This window comes from Patagioenas fasciata, chromosome 13 (genome assembly GCF_037038585.1).
Source record: "Patagioenas fasciata isolate bPatFas1 chromosome 13, bPatFas1.hap1, whole genome shotgun sequence".
NCBI classification, from domain to species: Eukaryota; Metazoa; Chordata; class Aves; order Columbiformes; family Columbidae; genus Patagioenas; species Patagioenas fasciata.
In genome coordinates, this window is record NC_092532.1 from 12,542,159 (window position 1) to 12,563,008 (window position 20,850).

The 20,850-nt window shown below is 36.5% G+C and overlaps 1 protein-coding gene across 2 annotated transcripts in view; it reads right to left on the reverse strand.

Annotated features, from left to right (window-relative positions):
• CDH13 (cadherin 13) overlaps positions 1–20,850 on the reverse strand; it is a 459,967-nt gene that overhangs the window by 360,546 nt on the left and 78,571 nt on the right. For both annotated transcript variants that reach the window (XM_065848060.2, XM_065848059.2), the window contains exon 2: positions 3,651–3,762. In XM_065848060.2, coding sequence (XP_065704132.1) covers positions 3,651–3,762 — 112 coding nt within the window. The remainder of the gene's footprint in view (positions 1–3,650; positions 3,763–20,850) is intronic.

Below are 20,850 nucleotides of genomic sequence, written 5' to 3' on the forward strand. Positions count from 1 at the left end.
AATAAATCACAAATCCCACATGGCATCATCTGACAGTCAGCAGGAAATGTTTTGATGTGACTGTGATCGGCACCATGATCCACGTACACACATAATATTGTAATAGTAGGAATGATTTTCTCTTATCTTTCCACGGCCATTATTCAGTTTGAATCATGGAAATCTCATTAGATGCTACAGTTTCACTAGACAACAGCAGAACTCCCTTTAAGCATTAATGATAAGCATGGTAATATATTTCCCATCATATGAGTAAACAAAGATTTTCAATATGGTTGAACAGAAAAGTCTTTATTAAAATCCACAGAATAAAGCAGCACCGAAATGCAGACAGACAAAGCCCTGATCTTCAAGCAGCCCAAGCGCTGAAACATGCAGTCTATCACGTAAGAAACAAAAGAGGTCAGCAATTAATTAACACCCAAATTAAAGCTTTTCAAGTAAGGGTCAAAACTTCCTTTGTTTTGACATTTAAATCACTGACAATATATTCCCCAGTTTAGTATGCACAGTGCATCACCTAACGTCTTTATGTTAATTGCCTCAATTTTTCAAGTACACTATCTGATTCATTGTCAATTAAAAACACCCCCAAAAGCCAAGACTCATGTCCATTAAGTATAAACATGATTAATGTAACACAATTACATTTCCACGTTTGATGAGTCTGATTAGGAACTTTCTATCAGCTTGGCATGATGGAGCATCGTCACTACCAGTGACCTGTCAGCCCTGCCAAAGCTTTCTGATGGGGAAGCATTTCATGGCCACAAATGTTTCAGAACCTGTAATTAAATGCTTTCAATTATCCCTTTATCAGGTATGTAGCAATCTTCATGATCTCCTCTATTTGATTGCAGAAGGTCCTAGAACTAAACTAAAAACAACTATAAGAAAAAACAAAACAAAGCACACACACACACAAAGACAAAAAAAACCAAACAAAAAAACCCATATACACAAAGAACCAAAACCAAACACACAACAAACCACACACCATTAAAACAATTGCTTGTTAAAATAATAATTATGTCAACAGACCCTCTAGCATTTCCAGAAAGTGATTTTACGAATCCTCGCCCACTATATCATGCGAACATCTGGTTCAAGAACACTGCACTCAGGGAGGAGAACTGGGCAGATCAAAAGTAGGAGAGCGATGCCCAATTCTGTTTGTGGTCAGACAAAAGAGAGAGGGGAGAGAAAAAGAAAAGAAAACACACACCCATATACCACAGATGTCACAATCAGAAAAAAGCAAACAACAAAATTAGGAAAGTAAAGTGTAAAAATATGGCCAGCTTATAAGCAGGCTTTGGTAAGAGTTGTTACAAATCAGAGTAAAACAAAATTCTGTACTCTCATTTTGGGCTTCTCTTGCTGCTTTCCATTAATAAATATAAAATATAATTAACATTGCCATATGTTGAAGTAATAAATACAAAAGAACCAGCCATAACCTATATTTAATTACAAGGGAAATGCTACCAATGAAATGTACAGTAGGTCCTTGTTTAAATTGAAAAATGAAAAAAGAAAAAGACTTTTATTGCACTTCAGAAAAGAATTAAGGAGCTCCTTGGCTTATCAAGGACTACAAAAGCAATCACTGCTATAGGCCTGCTTTGCATATTTGCTCTATTAATTTACATAGCCCTGGTAAGCCTCACATTGCAATGCAACTGCTAAATTACACCGCTCTTGGGTAATAGGTATAAAGAGATGCAAGAGCATGCAAAGTGTATTCAAACAGACAATTAAAAATATCAATTCTGTTGACAGCTAAAATGAAGAAACTGTGCAGAGGTTTAATGCTGCTGCATGAAGGACACACTGCTTACGAGTGATTGAATTAACCAGAATCACGCATCGACAGTCTGTCTTTGTCGAACATTACACATTAGGCCAATTTAGCGTCTGCTTATTAAAATAATTTAATTCTGAAGATTGTTTCCAGGCGTTTCTAAGTCTCATCCCGCTCTTCCCTCCTCCTCACATTAATGATGGCATCTTAACTATTGCACTATTTTCACACCAGTGCAATCTGCTGGGTCACCGCAGAGCAGCCCAGTCAACTCGTCCTTCAGATATTTGGGAGGACAAGTACAAAACAAGCCTCAAAGTTCAGAAGCAGTCAAAGAATACAACAAAGGTTGTTTTTATCCAGTATAGATTAAGTTGGTTTTGCTTTTCGTTACATATGTCTTCAACATTGCAAGCTTATTAACTCTATGATATTTCCTATATTCAATAAATGTCTATTTTTTACCATGTAGAAATATGTTCATCAACTCTTTAGAATAAGAATTTCAAAGAAAACAAAGTTGCCTGAAGTATTTAGAGATCTCTCTAAACTCAACAATCTCACATCTTTGTGAATAGCATTACTACTTATGATCTAAATTTCCTCTGAAAATCTAAGTCAGACTAAGCAACTTACCAAAATACTTAGACTAAAAATGTTATCCAAAAGGTTTACTTTAAAACCTATTAAAGGTTGAATTACTTAAGTTTAAGCAAGTAATTTCAATAGACTCTGGCAACTAATTTGTACATTTCAATTTGAAAAATTAGTGCTATTTTAAAACGAGTGTCCTCAGATTACGCCTTCATCTAAACATGCATAACAGTGAAGGTGTATCAGTGACATCCAGAGGGAATCGAGATGGGAAATGTGTGCATTTAATGAGTGATATTGCCTTTTGTTTCTTGGTTTCACCAAACCATCACTACATATCACATCACACAACCCAGGGATTGTCTGTGGATGTCAAGCTGCACACCTAGAATGATTGCTGGTTCAACAGCAAGCAACCAAGCAAGACAAAGAAACTATTAGTAATACGTAACACATGTTAAAATGCTGGTGTGTTTGGAACTTAAGAAAGGAGCAGCACTTAGTGTCTTTAAGTGCTCAAAATCATTGACCATTGGATAAGGTACTACCTTAGTTGGATCATCTTGAAGTCCAAAAGTCACAGAACTGAATGAACAAGTTGTAACACTTGCTCACTAGAGTATTTGGATGAACTAACACCAGGCCTGAAAGACAGTTAAGTCTCCTTCAGTTTAATGCTTTGAGTATACAGCGCCACACTGGATTCTATAAAGTGGCACCTGGTCACTGGAAATATTACTGAATATCCCAGTTGTAAGAGATATGTCCTAACAATTTGCTGTCACTGATGATCACAGGCTTCACCCAGCCTCCTCTGAATTACGTGGAAAGACTTGGACTTGCACCAGCTTTGAATGCAACTTTTAAGATATAAGTTTATAAATCTGAGTTGCAGAGAAAAATTAACAGCAAAATGTTGATAGGTAAGCCCTAACCTGTAGGATTATAGGAAAGACTATTAAAAAAAAATGAGACTAAATTTACTTTTTAAAAGGGTGGATGATTCTAACTTTTCACAATATTCATATTGTCCTAAATGATTATTTATAGTATTTTGCCATCTTTAATATATGGAACAGATTGAAGTCTGTAGAGATATAGGATTAATGCAGGGGAACCCAGACAGAATCATGGCAATATTCAAAACTTTGTGTACAAAAAAAAGAGAAGCTTTCTGATAAATGGCAGGAGTGATATGAATGCATAAGCAATTCCAATTTTTGCACAATAGTAATATATGAAAATAACATACGGTTCAGAACTGCCTGGTCCTCTGTGAATTCAAATGGCTGTTCAATATAAAAAATCTTTTGCTGGAATCCAGGGACACATTCTAAATCTTCTGCACACGCAAGCAGCAGAACCTGAGGAAAAAAAGAAAGGAAATATACTTTTAACATCCACTCATTCATCCATCATGTTGACTTCTGGGAACGATACCAGGTTTAGGCTCAGTGCTAATAAAACGAAACATTGGGCTCCATGCTCATAAAACAAAACATCCATCACATCACACTTCCCCTTCAAATCTTACTGAACAACTTTTTATGTAAGGTTTTCACTTTTATATATGTGGGCTAGCATGGAAATTACAAAACTGTAGCTGTCAAGGTTAAGTTCAGATTATCAATAGAGGATATTATCAGTCTTCATGAAAATATAGGATGTAATGTTGCTCCTAGAAGTCACAAGTGAATACAGTCAGGCTTAAATACATGCTCTAAACACTTTTCAGTTGATTTAAATAATTCATAAATCAGGGTCCACAAACTTAGTTTCAGAAAGCTGATCACCAAGTTGCAGAAGGAATTCTGTATTCAAGGGTGAAGTTTCACATCACAGAAGTTTCCTTTATAAAAAGAACTTCTTTGCTAACAAATGTAAACTGTTGCCCTTTTTTTCCCCTCATCTGAACCACAATTTGTCCATTTTCCTTGAAATCAAAAGCTTGCTTACACCAAGTGAAGGCTAAAAGTGAAATGTGTGTGTCATAGTGGAGGTGGATCTAGAGGTTAAAGTTGAATAGAGGTTGTGTCACTGTTAATATGTGGTCAGCGTTTCCTGTTACCACAAGAACACCTGAGCAGAAGAAGAAGCTTAAAAGCAAAATAAAACTGGCTGGAAATAGGTACAATGCTAATCTCAGTGTCTGAAGGTTTGTCTTCTGTCCCTGAATAGAGACAACAACCTGAAAATCTATTTTTCTTAGCAGCTTTTAAATGAGAGCATGGGGGTAAGAATGTCCAAGAAAGAGGCAACAAGGAGAAAAAATATTAAGAAGTTTACGAGGTTAAAGAGAGAGGCAAAGGAAGCAAATTTCAAGAGTAGGAAAAGCCATCCTATATGTGTGTATCTTTCAACCTACATGTGTGTAACCGCATTTTCAAAAGTATTTTCTACTTCAGATCCTCCAAAGGTGTCTTTCAAAATCTGACTTTCAGCTAGTGTGCAGAGAACTCTAACATTTATTACGGCAAATCTGCTGCTTATTGGACAGCCAAAGGAAAACCAAGTTGAGAGAGCACATATAGTGACCAAGATGTAAACAGTCTAATACAGTGGTTCTGAATGAAGTACGTTTCTAAATTCAAGTAGCCATGCACAAATGGGTCTATTTACTCAAGACATCTTCAATATATGATTACACCTTTGCAAATGCAGCTCTTCAGCTGTATAGCGAGGACCATTTCTCCCCTAAACTGCAGACGTGAATGCAGAAAGCTCCTTTCTGCTTCAGCTCAGATGACAAACTGTACTCTCGCTTCTCCCAACCCAATAGCAGCATCTCACATGTTTCTCAGTTCCACCTCCACCACATTTTCATCTAGGTCCTGATCCTAGAGAGATGTCCTGCAAGGTTTACAAATCTGCATCTTTCCTTCTTAGCCACCACTCCTAGTCCACTTGCTAAATCAGAGCAATACGTTATCCGCTCTCTCCCTTCGTGCACTTCACACTCACTCTAAGTTTTATGTGATCCCATTTATAAAAACCAAAGGCAGCAATGCCGCACCTGGTCTGCATTAGTTCTTCTTATGGAAACCAACTGCTGGATCATTTGTTTCATGTCACTGACACTTGCTGTAAAAGCTTGGCTAGAAGTGCTAACAGACTGCGACAAACAGCCAGAATATTTCATGACAATTAAGCGGGTGGCAGCCAAACACAGCAGATGGACGCCCCTGCCTTCCATCCTGACCTGCTCTATGTTTGTCCCTTTGAAGGATTAACCAAGAAATAGGAGGAAAACTTAAAGTAATACACCAAGCAAGGTGCAATACTTTCGACTATTATTAATGTCTATATATCCACATAACTGCTGCCTTTCTTACCAAGGCTTAAAAGCACAGTGCCTAATCCCTCATTCTATCATTGACACTAATATATTGATTTTATTGAAGATTTCAGACTACACAAGAGTTAAGAATTGGATGTGTTCCCTTCCACCTTCCAGTATGAGACAACTGCAAACATGAACTGACATATTCAAAGCCTTCTCTCAAAATCGTGCATAAAACTTGATTACTGATTATTTTTAAAAAAATAGCCTGATATGCATTTAAATGGTCACATGCACACAGAGAGGCAGACGCATGCATTTTTTGCACAGATTTTTGATGTGCACAGGTGCGTTTTTGAAATACCTGTATTTCCGACTGATGGTGCTACTGAATGAATATGTAGAAAAATGCAATCACAGCAGAAAGGAAATTCTTCTGATCAAGATGCAAGCAACAACTGAAACAAATTTATATATGTCCACACCAGAAAAATAGCCCCAGCAATTTAACTGCAAACAACCCTTCTCCTACAGGTTTAACACGGCAAGAGAAAAGTCACATTCTGATCTCCCAGCTACTGGCATCTTAAAGTTGAAACTCTTGTCTTACAGAGCTATAAATAAAAAAACAGCTTTGGACATCATCTGTGTCAGTTCTTAAAGAACAGAACATGTCGACTTTATCAGATTTGTGACAGAATAAGTTGACTTTGAAATCTGGGCAATCTAAATAGGTCATAAGTTAACTTCTCTAAGGCTGGTACAGAAGCCTCACATAATACAGAAGCAACAAATAGAAAATGACCTTTACTCCCTTTGAAATAATTACAAGACTCAGGCTTGGCCTTGCTGTGAAATGGAACATTTTTTTCTACTTGTGCAATTCCAGGCACTTTCTTCTTCTCAACATGTCAGAGAAGATGTTAAATTTGTCACCACAGCAAGAGTTTTTAATCAATTATCTTTTAAAAGCGTAATTATTCTTTTAATTTATTTTTCCTTATGAAGACATTTCTTCTGTCGAACTATATGTCTGCCTCATTAAAATAATTTCTGTTAAGGTTCTACGCTTTGGGAAAAAAAGTCTTTTAAAATACCTTAAAAAGTAAGCCAAGCAGATTTGTGTTGAAGGCAAAGAGAATATTATTCAAAGCCAAATATATTCTGAATTTAAGCACCATGTAGATTTCAAATTTTTGGACGTAATAAAAGTGTTTAAGGACTGATAGCTGTCTAAAGACCTCAGCTAAATACACTGAAAACAATCTTTAATTATCGTGTATGTAGAATTCAGAATATATAAATAAAGTTCACACATCTATTCAAGTAAGTACTGGGCAATTAATACAAAACAATCCTTCACCCATAACTAAGAAAAAAACCACATTCTTGAAAGAGCATTACAATTATGCAGCAAACATCATTTGCTCATGTAATTCTGAAGGGGCAGAAGCCTGAAAAGCAAACGAGGGAGTTGCGACTACTCAGACCTACAGATCCCATATTCTCTGACAAGCAGAATCAAAGCGTTTCATAAGCTACTGCTTTTCAGAAATGCACAGAGTGAAGATTCATTTTTAATACCCTGAGAGTTTGTCTTTCAGAATTTATTACCAGTCACTACACGAAAATGCCACTAGTTCAGAGAACTCCTGGGCAAGTTTGGTCACTGAGCTAGAACTGTACTTCTCATGAGCTAGCCAGCCTATGAAACATCATTTTTTTTTTTTCTTCCCCATTAATAAAACAGCTCACACATGCTGGTAACCTTGACTGACCTCAACATTTGCACTGAAAGCTGCTCACATCGAACATGGATTAGGAAACAAAAGAGGATGGCAATTTTATACCATATTGCAGAGGAAATTAATGAAACCCCTGATGCTAGAGCACCTTTGGGTATTACCACAACTCAAAAACCAGGGTTCCTCTGCCTCCAATGCTGGTGACTGAAAGTTAATCTTCAAAATCACCTTCCAAAGAATTTCCAAGTCTTTATATCCTTTTTTACTTGCCCAATTTCAGCACATGAAGCAACTCCACTCAGGCTTCATTGGCCACATCCTCACTCCAGACATGAATTTTCTCACCTTCCACTGTAAACACTCATATCTTCATTAGTCCTACCTGTGTAAGGTCAACTACCACAAAAACATCAGCTTCAGAATCTTAATGGCATTTTGCACACATCCTTATTTTGTGAAATTCATCCCCGTGCAAGGCTTTTACCTAAATAGTGATGTAAATGGCACCTGTGAAAACCATCTGCCCAGGCATGAATTTTACACAATAAATATGAACAAATCTCATTTCATGGAGCAATATTCTATAGACCACATTCCACCTTGGATTTCAGGAGAGAAAACTGAGATGTAAGCAAACCAACATAAACCACCCCAACTGCCAAAAAACAAAGCTAAAATAGGAATCACACTCATTTTTAATAATAGCAAGAATCTCAGAATTTCAAAACTGATGAGTCACTTCCTGAGAAAATAGTTTTTTTGTTGGTTGAGTGGTTTTTTTGTTTGTTTGAAGGTGTTGGTTTTTTGTGGGGTTTTTGGTTGTTTTGTTTTACTATGGTTTCATGGTTTCTTTTTTATTCATTTGACTCATTTACTTAGAAGAGAGTATCGAAAATTTATGCTTTTGAGCTTTTCTCCTGGAAGCATGAGAACTAGAAATTTCCTTTTTGCATATGAAAACTTCAGATTTTCATAAAAAATATGGTGATCCTAAAAGCTGAGAACCAAAGAAAAAAGTGATCAGAATAATGAGAACTGCCAACACTGAATTAAATTGCACCTAACAAAATATTTTTATGATGCAGATCAAGATCTTTGAAGTTTAAAACCCTTTCTGTCTTCAGGTGCTTCAACACTAGACCCACAAAAATGGATAAAGAAGTAGTCAGAGAAGAAAAACAAGTTTATTACAGAATCACAATAATTTGCAGAGAGAAGATGAAATCCTGCCTTCACTCAAGTCAGTAAGAACTATCCATTGATTTTCGTTTTTTTACTCAAGATGTAAATGAGGGAGTTATTTAAATGAAATTAACAGAGGGATACTTAAACAGAATAAGGAGGGTGCTGCTTTAAATAAGGTTCTGATTCTGAATTATGCAGACTCCAATTAGAGTGTCAAGCAGGTCCTAAGGCAATTGTTTCATCAAATCACATGCAGACTGGACATGAAGCTCTCCTTGTCTTCTGTATTTTTAAATACCAATTGGAAAAGAAAAGAACCTCAAAAGCCTGCATAACTTATCTGCTGATTGGCATAATTAACAAAGGTAATTGAAAACCGCATAAAGGTACGGTGAATTATTTATCCCTGAAAGTGACTAAATTAAACACAGAATTCTTTTGCAAGAATTTGATGTCTACGGGACTATGATTTGGGAAATTTTTTATTCGGTATTTTCATCAGGGGGGAAGTATTCCCTGTTTCAGGCTTTAATCTCTCCTTTTTATCAGGAAAGATGTTCAGGAAAAAAAAAAAAATCACTTTCAGAACCTCTGCAGCTCTACCTCTAAATCTGATAGTGAATTCAAGTCATTTTTGTAAGAAATGCTATTAAGATTTGGCACTAAGATTCTTCAAGGATGATAAATATTCTTTTAAAAGGCCTACATATCCATTTACTGCATGGTTCTGTCCTAAAAGTGAAAGTCACACTTGGGGTAGTGAAGGGTGGGCTATGAAAATGCAAATCAGCATCACTTTATTGGCTCAAATGAATTCAGTTCTCCTGTCACTAAGCACTGCGACTGCAGTCGGCATCCATTAACTGGAAAAAAATATTACAAACTCTTTTGTGAGACTATCTAACACAGGAACTTTCTTTTTATGAGTACTTTCCTTGTGAATGTATGTTTATTATAATAATTTTATCACATATTCAGTAAAAAGTGTGCGTTTTCCGTGACACTGAAGATCAGCTTAAGTTATTCAAAAAGAAATTTACCAGCACTAGTGTCTGAATAACCAGCTACTTTCCTTCTGAAGTTTGAGACATCTGGAAGTGGCATCACCCATTTTTTAAGATACGACCCCAAGGTCTCTTCAGAGCCCAAACCAGCTCAAGTCCACACTGGTTGAGGTCAAGAAGGACCATACAACCAGTGCACTAGAAAGTGTGCAAGCACATCCTGGCATCCCTGCCTGAATCCACAGCTGTGACCATTCCTCTCTCCCCAGATCCCAATCGCTGCTTCTGCTCTTCCAGTCCCATCTGCTCCTTGAGTCGAGCCACCGGGAAGCTCAGAGACAAACAGTGCCTACAAAATAGTGCAGCTAGAAAATCATGGTCAGGTGTGAGACCATCACAGTCTGCACTTAGGCTGGTTAAGTTGCCATGAAACTGCACCTTCAAATTAAGTTTTTACTCAAGTCTTACTAATGTATCTCCCACGCATCAGAAGTTTAGAATCTTGGAGTTCCCTTGACTTGGGATGCCAGAAAAGCCTTGTACGAAGCCTGGAAGGAACCACCTCAGCTGTCAGAGAAGCAAGTCCAACGTACAGTTTCCTGGCCAGATCATTTGACCCTGATCACAAATAATTCTTCCTGCATCCCACAATTCTAGACCCTTATTCCGATGGTCATTTTGTAGCTTCGAGAATCAATTTGTGGGCAATTTACAGCTATGTATTCTTGTCTAAGTCTTGTCTCATAACTTGATTAATGTTTCTCTTCTTTAACTCTTCAATTTGTTAGGCTATACAAACCAAGCTCTTTCAATCTCCTTCTATACGAACATATTCCTTTCATCATCTCAGTAACCTTTCCTTGTGCCTGCTTAAGTTTGCACACGTGCAAAATACACCAAGAATTCTAGGTAAGCATTCTCTGTGGTCTGTTAAGTGATAGTAATATTTCCTTAAGCCCAAAATATACTGTCTAATGCTTCCTAAAATTCCACTTCTACTTTTTAAAATCTTGGCATACTGATAGATCAGAATCACTCTAAAATTAATTAACAGAGAGCTGGAAAATTTGACATCAACAGAGATACTGCCTCCATGTAGATACAAGTGTTAAGCAGCTTTTGCAAACAGGGTTGTGATTAATCTTTATGAAACACAAACGCAGATGCAAACCATTGTGCATTGCTAAATCTATCTATGCCCTTTCTGAGCAGATGGGAACCAACTCTACTTACAAGTGCAGGCATCTTCCAGCACAGAGCCCAGGCTTAACCTCCCTCTCAACAGAGCTTATTAGCAGAGACTCAGGATTTGCTGGTAGATGGTGGCTTCCAGACTCAAGATGGCTCAGAGCACAGGATGGAATTATTGGCCCATCTGTGTAGATGTATCTGACTATCGGTCAGATTTTTGTAATCCAGGCAATAACTATCACACAGGCTCATTAAGGATTTTAGTGATAAGAGGCCAAAGTGTGTTACTTGTAATATTTTAAAGTACTCAACTATTTAACAAGTAAATATCTACAAATCATGGTAGGACATGTTGGGCCCCGCCGTTATTTTTTTGTTTATTTTAGGTGTTACAAAAAAAGTAATCATGTTTTGCTGAAACCCATACACTACTGGATTGAGATTACAACTAATTAGCTTATTTAGAGAAACTGTATAATAACTTCATTTTACAGGGCACAGAATAATTCAAAAGAGCCATTCAATAGCACTGCTTTACCAGTGAAAGAAGCATAAAGAAGAAACATTGAAAGTCAGAGCTCTGATCTGGTTATACCGCAAGGTATGAAATTACCAAAACCTAAACCGCATTACAACAATAACCTGCCCAAAGATCTGCTTATGCCAAACATTTTAGTTATTTATCACTTAATGAACTAAACAAGTTGATCCTATTTTCCAGCAGTAATGACTTCATGAAGCACTTAAGTGAATGAAAATATGGGTCTCTCTTTGTAAACCAAGGAAATAAATTAAGACTTGTTTAAACATATTTATAACCCTTCACACACAGTTGCATGGGGCAAAGTCATTATTCCATACATGAAAACACTGATGTGGCAAAAGCTATTAGAGAAAAAATTAAAATCATATTTCTTTGAGTAGATAGCGAGTTTTGGATAGGATGGCTGGAAACTATAAGGAATATGATATATGTTTAATTTCCCAACAGTGTGATGATTATCAAAAAAGGTGCAACCTTCCATCCATCGTCTCCTTTATACTCCACAAAGTAATAGTATAAAGCAATTATTATGGCACCACAAAACTGAACGTAGTGTAACACCCAACATTTGTCTTTTGCACTGGTAAGCTAAAACCAAAAATGAGCTTGCTAAGCACAGCATGATTTTGACTATTGAACACATGCACAGTGCTATCATTTGGAAACATTACAACAACAGGAACCAACCTCCCACCCCCTGAACTCATAAGAGTACAAAGAAAACATTTGTGGAACATTTTCTGAGCTTGTCTTACACAGTCATGAATCCGAGATGCTTAAAAGTGAATACATTAATTCCCCCCGATTCAAGCAAAAGCACTGGTAGGGGTGAAGCCTAACATTCAAAGACTCAAAAATTGAGAAACTGCTACAAGGCAAAAAGCCCAAAGCAAACCTGTCTAACAATTTTGACACTCTTTTATTTGATTTTTTATAGGAAGAGGACAACACATTCTGTAGAACAACTGAGGACAATTTTTTTGCCCAAAGTTATCTGCACATCACAGGGTTATTTTTTCTTTACCATAAATCATACTGAACAATAGTAGTACAACAGTATTAAAATAAATAGTTCTGAAGACTGGCTTCCTATTGATTTCTCTTTAAAAAAAGAAGTTCATAAGTGTCTTCTCTTTTAGTAAGGACAGGGTCTGTTAATCACCTCAGTCTGTCTTTCAGTGGGAATGTCAAGACGTTCTCTATCTTCTCAGCAGTTTCTATTTTTATGAAACTCGTATAAACTTGACACTTAGAGCTCAGCCTACCACCTAGAACTGTAACTGCCCGGTGGTTTCAAGTGTTACAAGAAGAAACCACGAAAAACACGTTTAAGCAATAAGAGAACAAGGCTTATACAATCTCAGAAGCCAGACCAAAAAACATGCGATACATGGCGGAATATAGCACCTCTTCTGGTTGGCCTATTCACCAGCTCCAGGAAATCAAGGGTGTGCCAGTTTTCATTCCAGTTCGGGAAGTTTAAGTCCAAGAGGTCTCTTTTTAGCGAATTAAAAGGACATGGTATTTTTACATTATGCACATATTATACACCTATAGGAGATGGAATTGAGCTTTGGAATCAACAAAGCGAGAAAAAATACAAACCAGAAACTGCTCACCTATATGCTAACTTTTGCCTGCAGATAGAGGAAAGCCTTAAAACATAGTGTAGTGAATAGATAGCTTTTGTTTGTTTGCTTAAACAAAAAAACACCAAAACCCAAAACAAAAACCACACAAAACACACAAAAAACCCAAACAAACAAAACCACAGACAAGCAAAAAAAACCCAAACACCAACCACACACACAGAGGTAATTTAAGGCTTTATTAGATGTAAGGACTGAGGTCACTGGATTTGCAGTATGTTACCCCACACAGTACACCAGACTTAGACATAATACCTATTGTACCTTTATCTCATAACCCATAGATCAGAAATTCCAGGAAGGAAAATGAAAGTGGATTAGTTGTTACCTGCCTGCTTGACCTTCTTAAGGGACACACTTCTATAGATTATAGAAGATCAACCTATTAAGCTGACCTATATAATTACACTGCAGTAAATTCAATTAAGCCCTTTCGTGCCCCCCTCCCCCTGTGTGCCTGTCAAAATAAAGCACCACTATCCTAGAAAAGGATAAAAAAAGACCCAGGGCTTTTTGGCAGCGCGAGATGCTACTTGAGGAATATTTTTAATGAATTGCAAGAACACAGTCAAAAATTTAAAAGAACTTGTACTAACTCTTCTGAGTTTAGAGAAAGCATGTCCTGGGGGAAAGACAGCAAGTAGTTGAACATTTTTGAGCACATCACAATAAAGCAAAATCTCTCAAGCTTCCAGGCCCCTTTGTGTTAACTGTGACATTACAACAAGAATGACCTTTCCAAAGAAATAAAACCCATTAATGCTAGGAACATGATAACTATTAAAGATCAACATTTAGTAGCCAAAGCAAGGGAGGGGGTGGAAATTCAGCCTGGTAAATTAATTGTAACATAAAAAATATTAAACCAAGCCCTTGGTCTATAACCCTTTCTCTTATAATTGCTTGCCATTTAAAGGCTGAATGAAATCTTTTATGTAAAAGATGCAGGTATTGACCCCACATGTGTTAGGAAACCAAAGAATATCCTGACACATTGAGAATGAGATGAGGACTGAGAATGCCCAAGTAACATCCTATTGAACACCTATTTCCTATTTCTTTACACTAGACCTGTCTTTCACCCATCAAGGAATGATGCTGCTGGGACATACTGTAAGTTAATTGCTATATATTTCAAGGCCTTTTTTTGGTTGGTTGTAGAAACAATCATGACAGAAAATGTTTGATAAGTTATCTGTACCCATGAGAACTTGATTTTTTTTTTTTCCTTATGCGCAGGGGCAGCTGTCAGTCCTGAGGTATGAGAACACACGGATGGTTGTATCCCTCAAACTTCATCGTGAAACCTCCATGATAAACTAACCTTTGCTTTTGAAATCTGCAGTTTAAATCAAGTTGGGTTTCTGCAGTGACTGGGAAACTCAATGTGTTATTGTAGCCTCCCCACTGTAGACAGTACTTTCATTACATTTATCAGTTCTAGTTATCTGTATTTACTCAGTCTATAATCTGTTCCACATGAGATTCAACAGGTAGGCACAAGCAATAAATATAAAACACATGAAAGGTGGTAAAAAAGGTGAGCCCGCCTTCGATCTTGCTTTTGCAACTTATATCAACATCCAAATGTGATCACTAAAGCAGTCGAGAGAGGTGAGAGTCAATTTTTTTAAAATTCCCAGGCACAAAGCACATAAGAACATGCTTTTGCATCTCTCTAGACTGATCAGGTAAAAAAGTCCAACATAAATTTGGGTGATCTGAAGAGGTTCATTTTTATCAGAGAGACACGTTAAAGAGTAATTCTAGTGATTAAGGTATTTTCTTTATTGGGTGTAGTTTTTTTTTTTTTTTTTTTTGGTCTGAGCTACATAAAATAATAAAAGTACTGAGAATTCCTATACCAGGATATATGTATTTGATCATGGAATGTCCTACCTGTAGGAGGGGTTAATTTAATTTTTTGCAAGTTTATACAATCAAATGTTTTTGGTTCATTTCAACAAAATTAAGATGTTTGAGTTGCACATAAACATAAAATCTTAAAGGAAAAAAAATCAAGGATCAAATAATTTCAAGGCCCTTTTCCTTGTACATCACAATTTAAATTTCCTGGAGCACTTGTTTTTTTGGTAAAAGGTTCAGCCTGGAAGTGATTGAGGTTCTGCGTTTTTGTGGTATAAAGTGATTTATAATTATTTGACTGCTTCAATTTTTTATAGGTACTTTTATTTGAAAATTATTTGGATTCTGATCATGCTCAGCACTGAACAATTTTTATTATTTAAATGCCATTTTTTAATTAATGCTTTATGTTTGGGACCGAACTGGGAGGCTACAGTAGATTATCAGGCACTTTAAATTATACAAGAATTTCATATTTTACACAATCTTTCATCTCCTAAGTAAGAATTGGTTTGCAGGGGTGAATGCATAAAAGCCTTACACTTCAAGATGAATAAGCATTATGCAAAACCAGAAGCCTAATTTTTCTTTTTTAAATATTGTAAGAGATCTTTTTTTCCATAATCAAATTCCCATGTCTTACTACATTCTGTGAAGCACGAGCATTTTGGAAGCTACATACTTCTACTTCGGTGCACTGATATAAATCATTTCAAAGGAGGATAAAGTCTGAATTAAGTTTTCCAAGTCCATGAAAAATGGGAAGTGTTTATTCCATCAGCATTTGGCATCTCAAACTTCACATCAAGCAAACATTCAAGTCCTCTGTAACACGGACACAGTGCACTCAACAGCTTCGGGTTCAAGTTTATTGTAAATATTAAATATATCAAGTAGGAAATTCAGGTTCGACTTCAGGGACATAATTCATGATTTAACAGGACTGATATACAGAAATGTGTTTGGTTTGTTTTTAAATATTAATGGAGTTAACATTCCCATAGCCAAGAACATGATCTGCTCTTAAGCATTTCCCTATGAAAGGAGAGGAAGTTACAGTGTGACGTTTGAAAATAGCACTGGAAGTGTACAAATGGAGAACTGAAAATACAGCTGACAGGTCACGTTATTAGTGAATCCTCCACTTCATTCTTACCTGGAATCCTTCATTCGTACTCTGCCAACATGCTTATATTTACTACCAAAAGTCCAATACAGATATTTTTGTGCTTTTCATAGAGATACTCAACAAATATAGATATGATTTAACATCTGCTTTACAATGTGACATCCTGGAAAGAAAAAACTTAGTGACTAATGCCTTCAAAAGGCTTGTCTTCACATTTTACCTTCTGCTTTTTAAACACAGACAGTGTAGAATAGGACAATTTCTCACCAAGAAGAACAACCCAGTGTTCCTCTGCACATTCATTAGAAGAGGTAGCAGCTAGCCCTTAAAGATATTGGCATGCCTTACTAATCACAGCCTTTTAATTCTGTCTCTCCAATTTCAATTAGTGAGTAAACACTGACATCCTCAATTGCCCAACACAGAGCTCCCCTTTATCCAGTTAATCATGCTCACTGCAGCTATTCCCTAGGCTGAGCTTTCAGAGTTCCTAGCCTCTGTAAATCCTCAGTATTACATCTTTTGATTCAGAAACAAAAATACTAACATATCTTATCATTCAGGAACATGTGTCCTGGGTTCAGGAAGGACTGTATTTTTCTCTCCCAACAGTCAGCTGCTGTGCTCCATGTATAGAATTAAGTTGCAAAGCATTGCTAAACTCATCTGAAATGTTTTGCTTAAGTCAAGCCTCACATTATAGTAATTAAAGAAGCTGTGAGAAACCATAATTAGACTAAATGTCCAACAAATATTAATCAGCAAAGTAATGTTCTATTATTAAGAAGCAGCTCTTCACAGTAGGAGTTTCCCTTGCAAGAAACAAGATTAGGAACCAAGCCAAAAGCAAACCAGAAGGCACAGCAAATTGGCTTATTTGGTGGCTCATTTTAATTTATTAATGCTTTCACCTGTAATTATTCTGGATTATCATTTTAGTGGAGAAGGTATAAGCAGGCTCCAGTCCTAGAGCTGTTGGTCAATGTCCCTAAACACTGTGACAGGGATTTCCTTTCCTTCATTCTAATCCAAGACAAAAGAAACTCAGACCACACTCCACAGGCAAACCACTTAACCCCCCCATGTTCCCCCATCTGTAAATGAAAATAATACAATTAACACACATAGCAGGGAGGCTCTATGATTTACTCAAGTGTTTTGAAGAGATTTGGAGTCTTGAGTAAGAAGTACTGTATAAATGCTGACAAATATTGCCTGTTCGAGGCACCATCAATAACCACTTTGAGTGCACAAGAAGTAGGATTTTGTCAATAATGAAGTTACTAAAAACGCTACGCCTGTTTTAGTTTATTTTCTTATTACACCCTCTCCCTGCACGTCAGTTAAAAACTGATGATAGCAGCCTCATAAGAAGCCTCCTTTTCTGAGATCAGTTTTAGAGCTTACCTCCTTTAAGTCTATTTCTTTGCAGGGGGGAAATACTGAAACTCAACATACTAGAATGTAACAAGAAGTGTTAGGGTTTTAATGCAAGATACTGCTATTTATTAGTAAAAAATATTTCTAAGGTATCCTATCAAATACAGATACACAACAATACCATGAAAACCATGAAGGAGGAATCTCTAAGTATTAATCAAATATCTGTTCTTTCCACTTCTGAGTTATTTTACATAGATTCTTATGAAGCAATAAACTGTGTTAGTAGTAGAGTTTTCCACTGCTGTCCAGAAGAATTGTTTTTCTAAACAGCATTTTAAATCACAAAATAGATATGCCTGAGATGAATGCTCAATTTTACAACCTATTTGCTATATCTATAATACACCGGTAACTTCCTTATATATCATGTAACAGATACTTCAATATGTACAAAATGTAAGATTTCAAAATTTGAAACTCTGAATTATATTTTGTTTTCAAACTGGAGTAAATAGGTATATTTATATAGAGATATTCAAGGCAAACATCCAGACATTACGATATTTTTCAGCACTGTTTAAAATTATAATCAAGGCCAACTTTTAGTTTTGTAAATTTCAGCACTGGTAGAACATCTGTTATATATTGCTGAAGAAGCAACAAGCAAACCAAGCATCCCATCCACAGTTTCTGGAAGAACTGCCTTTTATGTATGATGAAATGCGACTCATCAGTTAGAAGCCTCATTCCAGTAAGTCCATGTATACTATAGTGTTACCTTTTCCCTTTCGCACTTGTTAACGCCTTGACAACGGTAAAGGTTTTATTAGTAACTAACAAAATCATTATCAATATTCAAAATTAAAGAATAAAACTCTTGCAAGAGCTTTATGCTCAATATGATACTAGCATTTAAAATCCACACAGGACATAATGTAAAAATTCTAATTTCCAGTAGTGATCTATATCGTAAGAGACAAAAGAAATTTGAAAACCAAAGCCATAATGCAAATGGGATAGTTGTGTTAGCTTCTGCCAACAATTACAATCCCTTTTTGTATCCATTGGCCACAGAAATAAAAGCCAAGTAGCAACAGGAAGAAAGATTACATGGAGCAGATGGAGAATGACAAAGTGTTTGATCAGATGTCAGGGAAACCATTTCTATTATTACTTTTATTTAAGAGAGAGAGAAATCCAGAAAAATAGGCACAGTAGATTTGGCAATAGGTATCTACTAGTAGAGGAGGTCCTGAAAAGTAAGAGGTTGCTGCTATAATTTATTCCCATGTAGCAAGATAATGCGGCACTTGCAGGGTTTGTTTGTTTGTTTGAATCAACTTGTAAAGAACTAGAGGAAGAACTCATAGAAAAATCGATTAGCCCAAGGGAGAAGCACACCACACTGAAAAGGACTTGGAGGAGAAATGAGAGTTGAGGTCAGCGGTAGGGAAGGACAGAAATCTCAGGACTGCTCTGCAGGTTCACAGATGTTACACAACAGCTGGTTCTATACTTAGCACTGCCAAACAGCTCAGAGACAACGTGCTGGACTACAGGTTTTGTATCCAATATAAACACAGTGTTCCTTAGCATGTAGTTGTTTCACTAACATAGTTCATACTGTTTGCACCCTCACCAAAAACTGCTAAAATGGAATAAGGAAGAAAGACTAACTGCTGGATTTCCATGGCTTGTTCTAGTCAGCTTAGAGGAGGGAGAATCCTGCCAACGCACAAGGGCAAAATCCTGACTTCTCATGAAAATCACATCTGTAACAAAGCCAGAATCCCACCCCACTTGTTTTTATTTAAACTCCATGCCTTTTTGCTTGGCAATTCTTGTCATGAGCTTACTTCTCTGACCTAGATTTGGATTCTCTTTTTTGGCTTTCGTTTCTGCTGCCTTATCCTGCATCCCAGAGGCTGCCAGGATTATTGGCCGGTGGAAAGGGGCATATGTGCATCAATTCCCTTTGCAGCTACAACAGAAACAAGAGCATCCATTTCACTCTAAGTAGTATTCAGCTGCCAGATATAAAAACGCAGGTGGTCTGGGTGCCTTATAGTAAGTAGCTTCAGAGAGGATTTCGTACAAATACCATATTTAACTCGTGTTTCCACTGGAAATCGCACTACAGCTTATGACAAAACTAATGTACTTTATAACCTTCACCTCCACAACAATACCAATTCATTCTAAAGCTTAGTGCAGTAACACAGACTTGAAGTGCTAGAAATTATAAACTTAGTTAACTCATTACTAGACACCCAATTCTAATTAAGATGAAGGCTAAATGAAGCAAGAAATCAGCATGTTAAAAGGTCCATCTTCAGGTAAGATATCAAAGAAAAAGTTTCTCAGGGAGAAAGTTACTACTGAAAAACTGATATCCATCTTTTTGCCCATGAAAAGCCTAGGGAACAAACAATGTCAATATCTTTAAGGTAGTTCACTGTTAAAGCACTTCAATAGGAGAGCAGAAGACCATCTGAGACTAGCAAAGATTAAATTAGGACCAGAAATTATGTTAAACTGTTTTTCCCCCCAGAGCCAAGCACAGAGATGAATAAGACTTCACAAAGCAGAAATTAAATAAAACTATCAAATTATGTTAATATTAATGACATTTGTTTTCATCTGTTATGCATAAGTTGGATAAATTATTCTACAAAAATACTTGAAATGTGATTTTTTTTTTTTTTGTTTTCCCCTCCCTTGGGCAATATTACTTTTTTATGGGGGTAAACTGGAACAGTAACAACAACAAACAAACTTTTTTTAATTTAGAAATACACGGGGAAAAATGTTCTGGAAACATTGAATCATTTTGCTTTGCCATTTTTTAACAAAACGAGCAGTTAATATACTACCAAATCAGTGCCTCATTTCTGGTTTAAAAGCCAAATTTTATTATTTCATTCACATTAGCTCAACATTTTACTCCAGCTGCTGCTGTATGGCCTGGAAACCAGTAATTTTGCCTCTGTTGTCCTGCGTGTGTGACAGGGTCTCCATCTGAATGACAACTCTGGACACGTTTCTGCCATTCAGGAGAATCGGGTCCACAAACGCAGCCCACACGCTATAGCCTTAGTGGCCACATCATACCTCACCAAGGAAACACAAATCTCTATTAAACTGGCACAAAAGATCCTGTTTACTAATCTTCCAAAATTGAAGGATATCAACCAGAGTTGACATAATCTAAAAATATATTCCCATTTACGATTTCCAAATAGAGAAGGAAAAAAAACAGTATCTTTCTGTAGAAGATATCATAAAGAAGCTTCAGATAAAATATTTTGTGTTGCCTGTATGGCTCAACTTCACTGACTCACCAAATGACTAGTTCTTATTTTTATCATTGTTTAAAATCATTTCAGCATACCATTATAGCACAATTAACACCTTCATTAATTCGGCATGGTATTCTATAGACAAACCAAGCTGACACAAGCAACAATAGAATATGT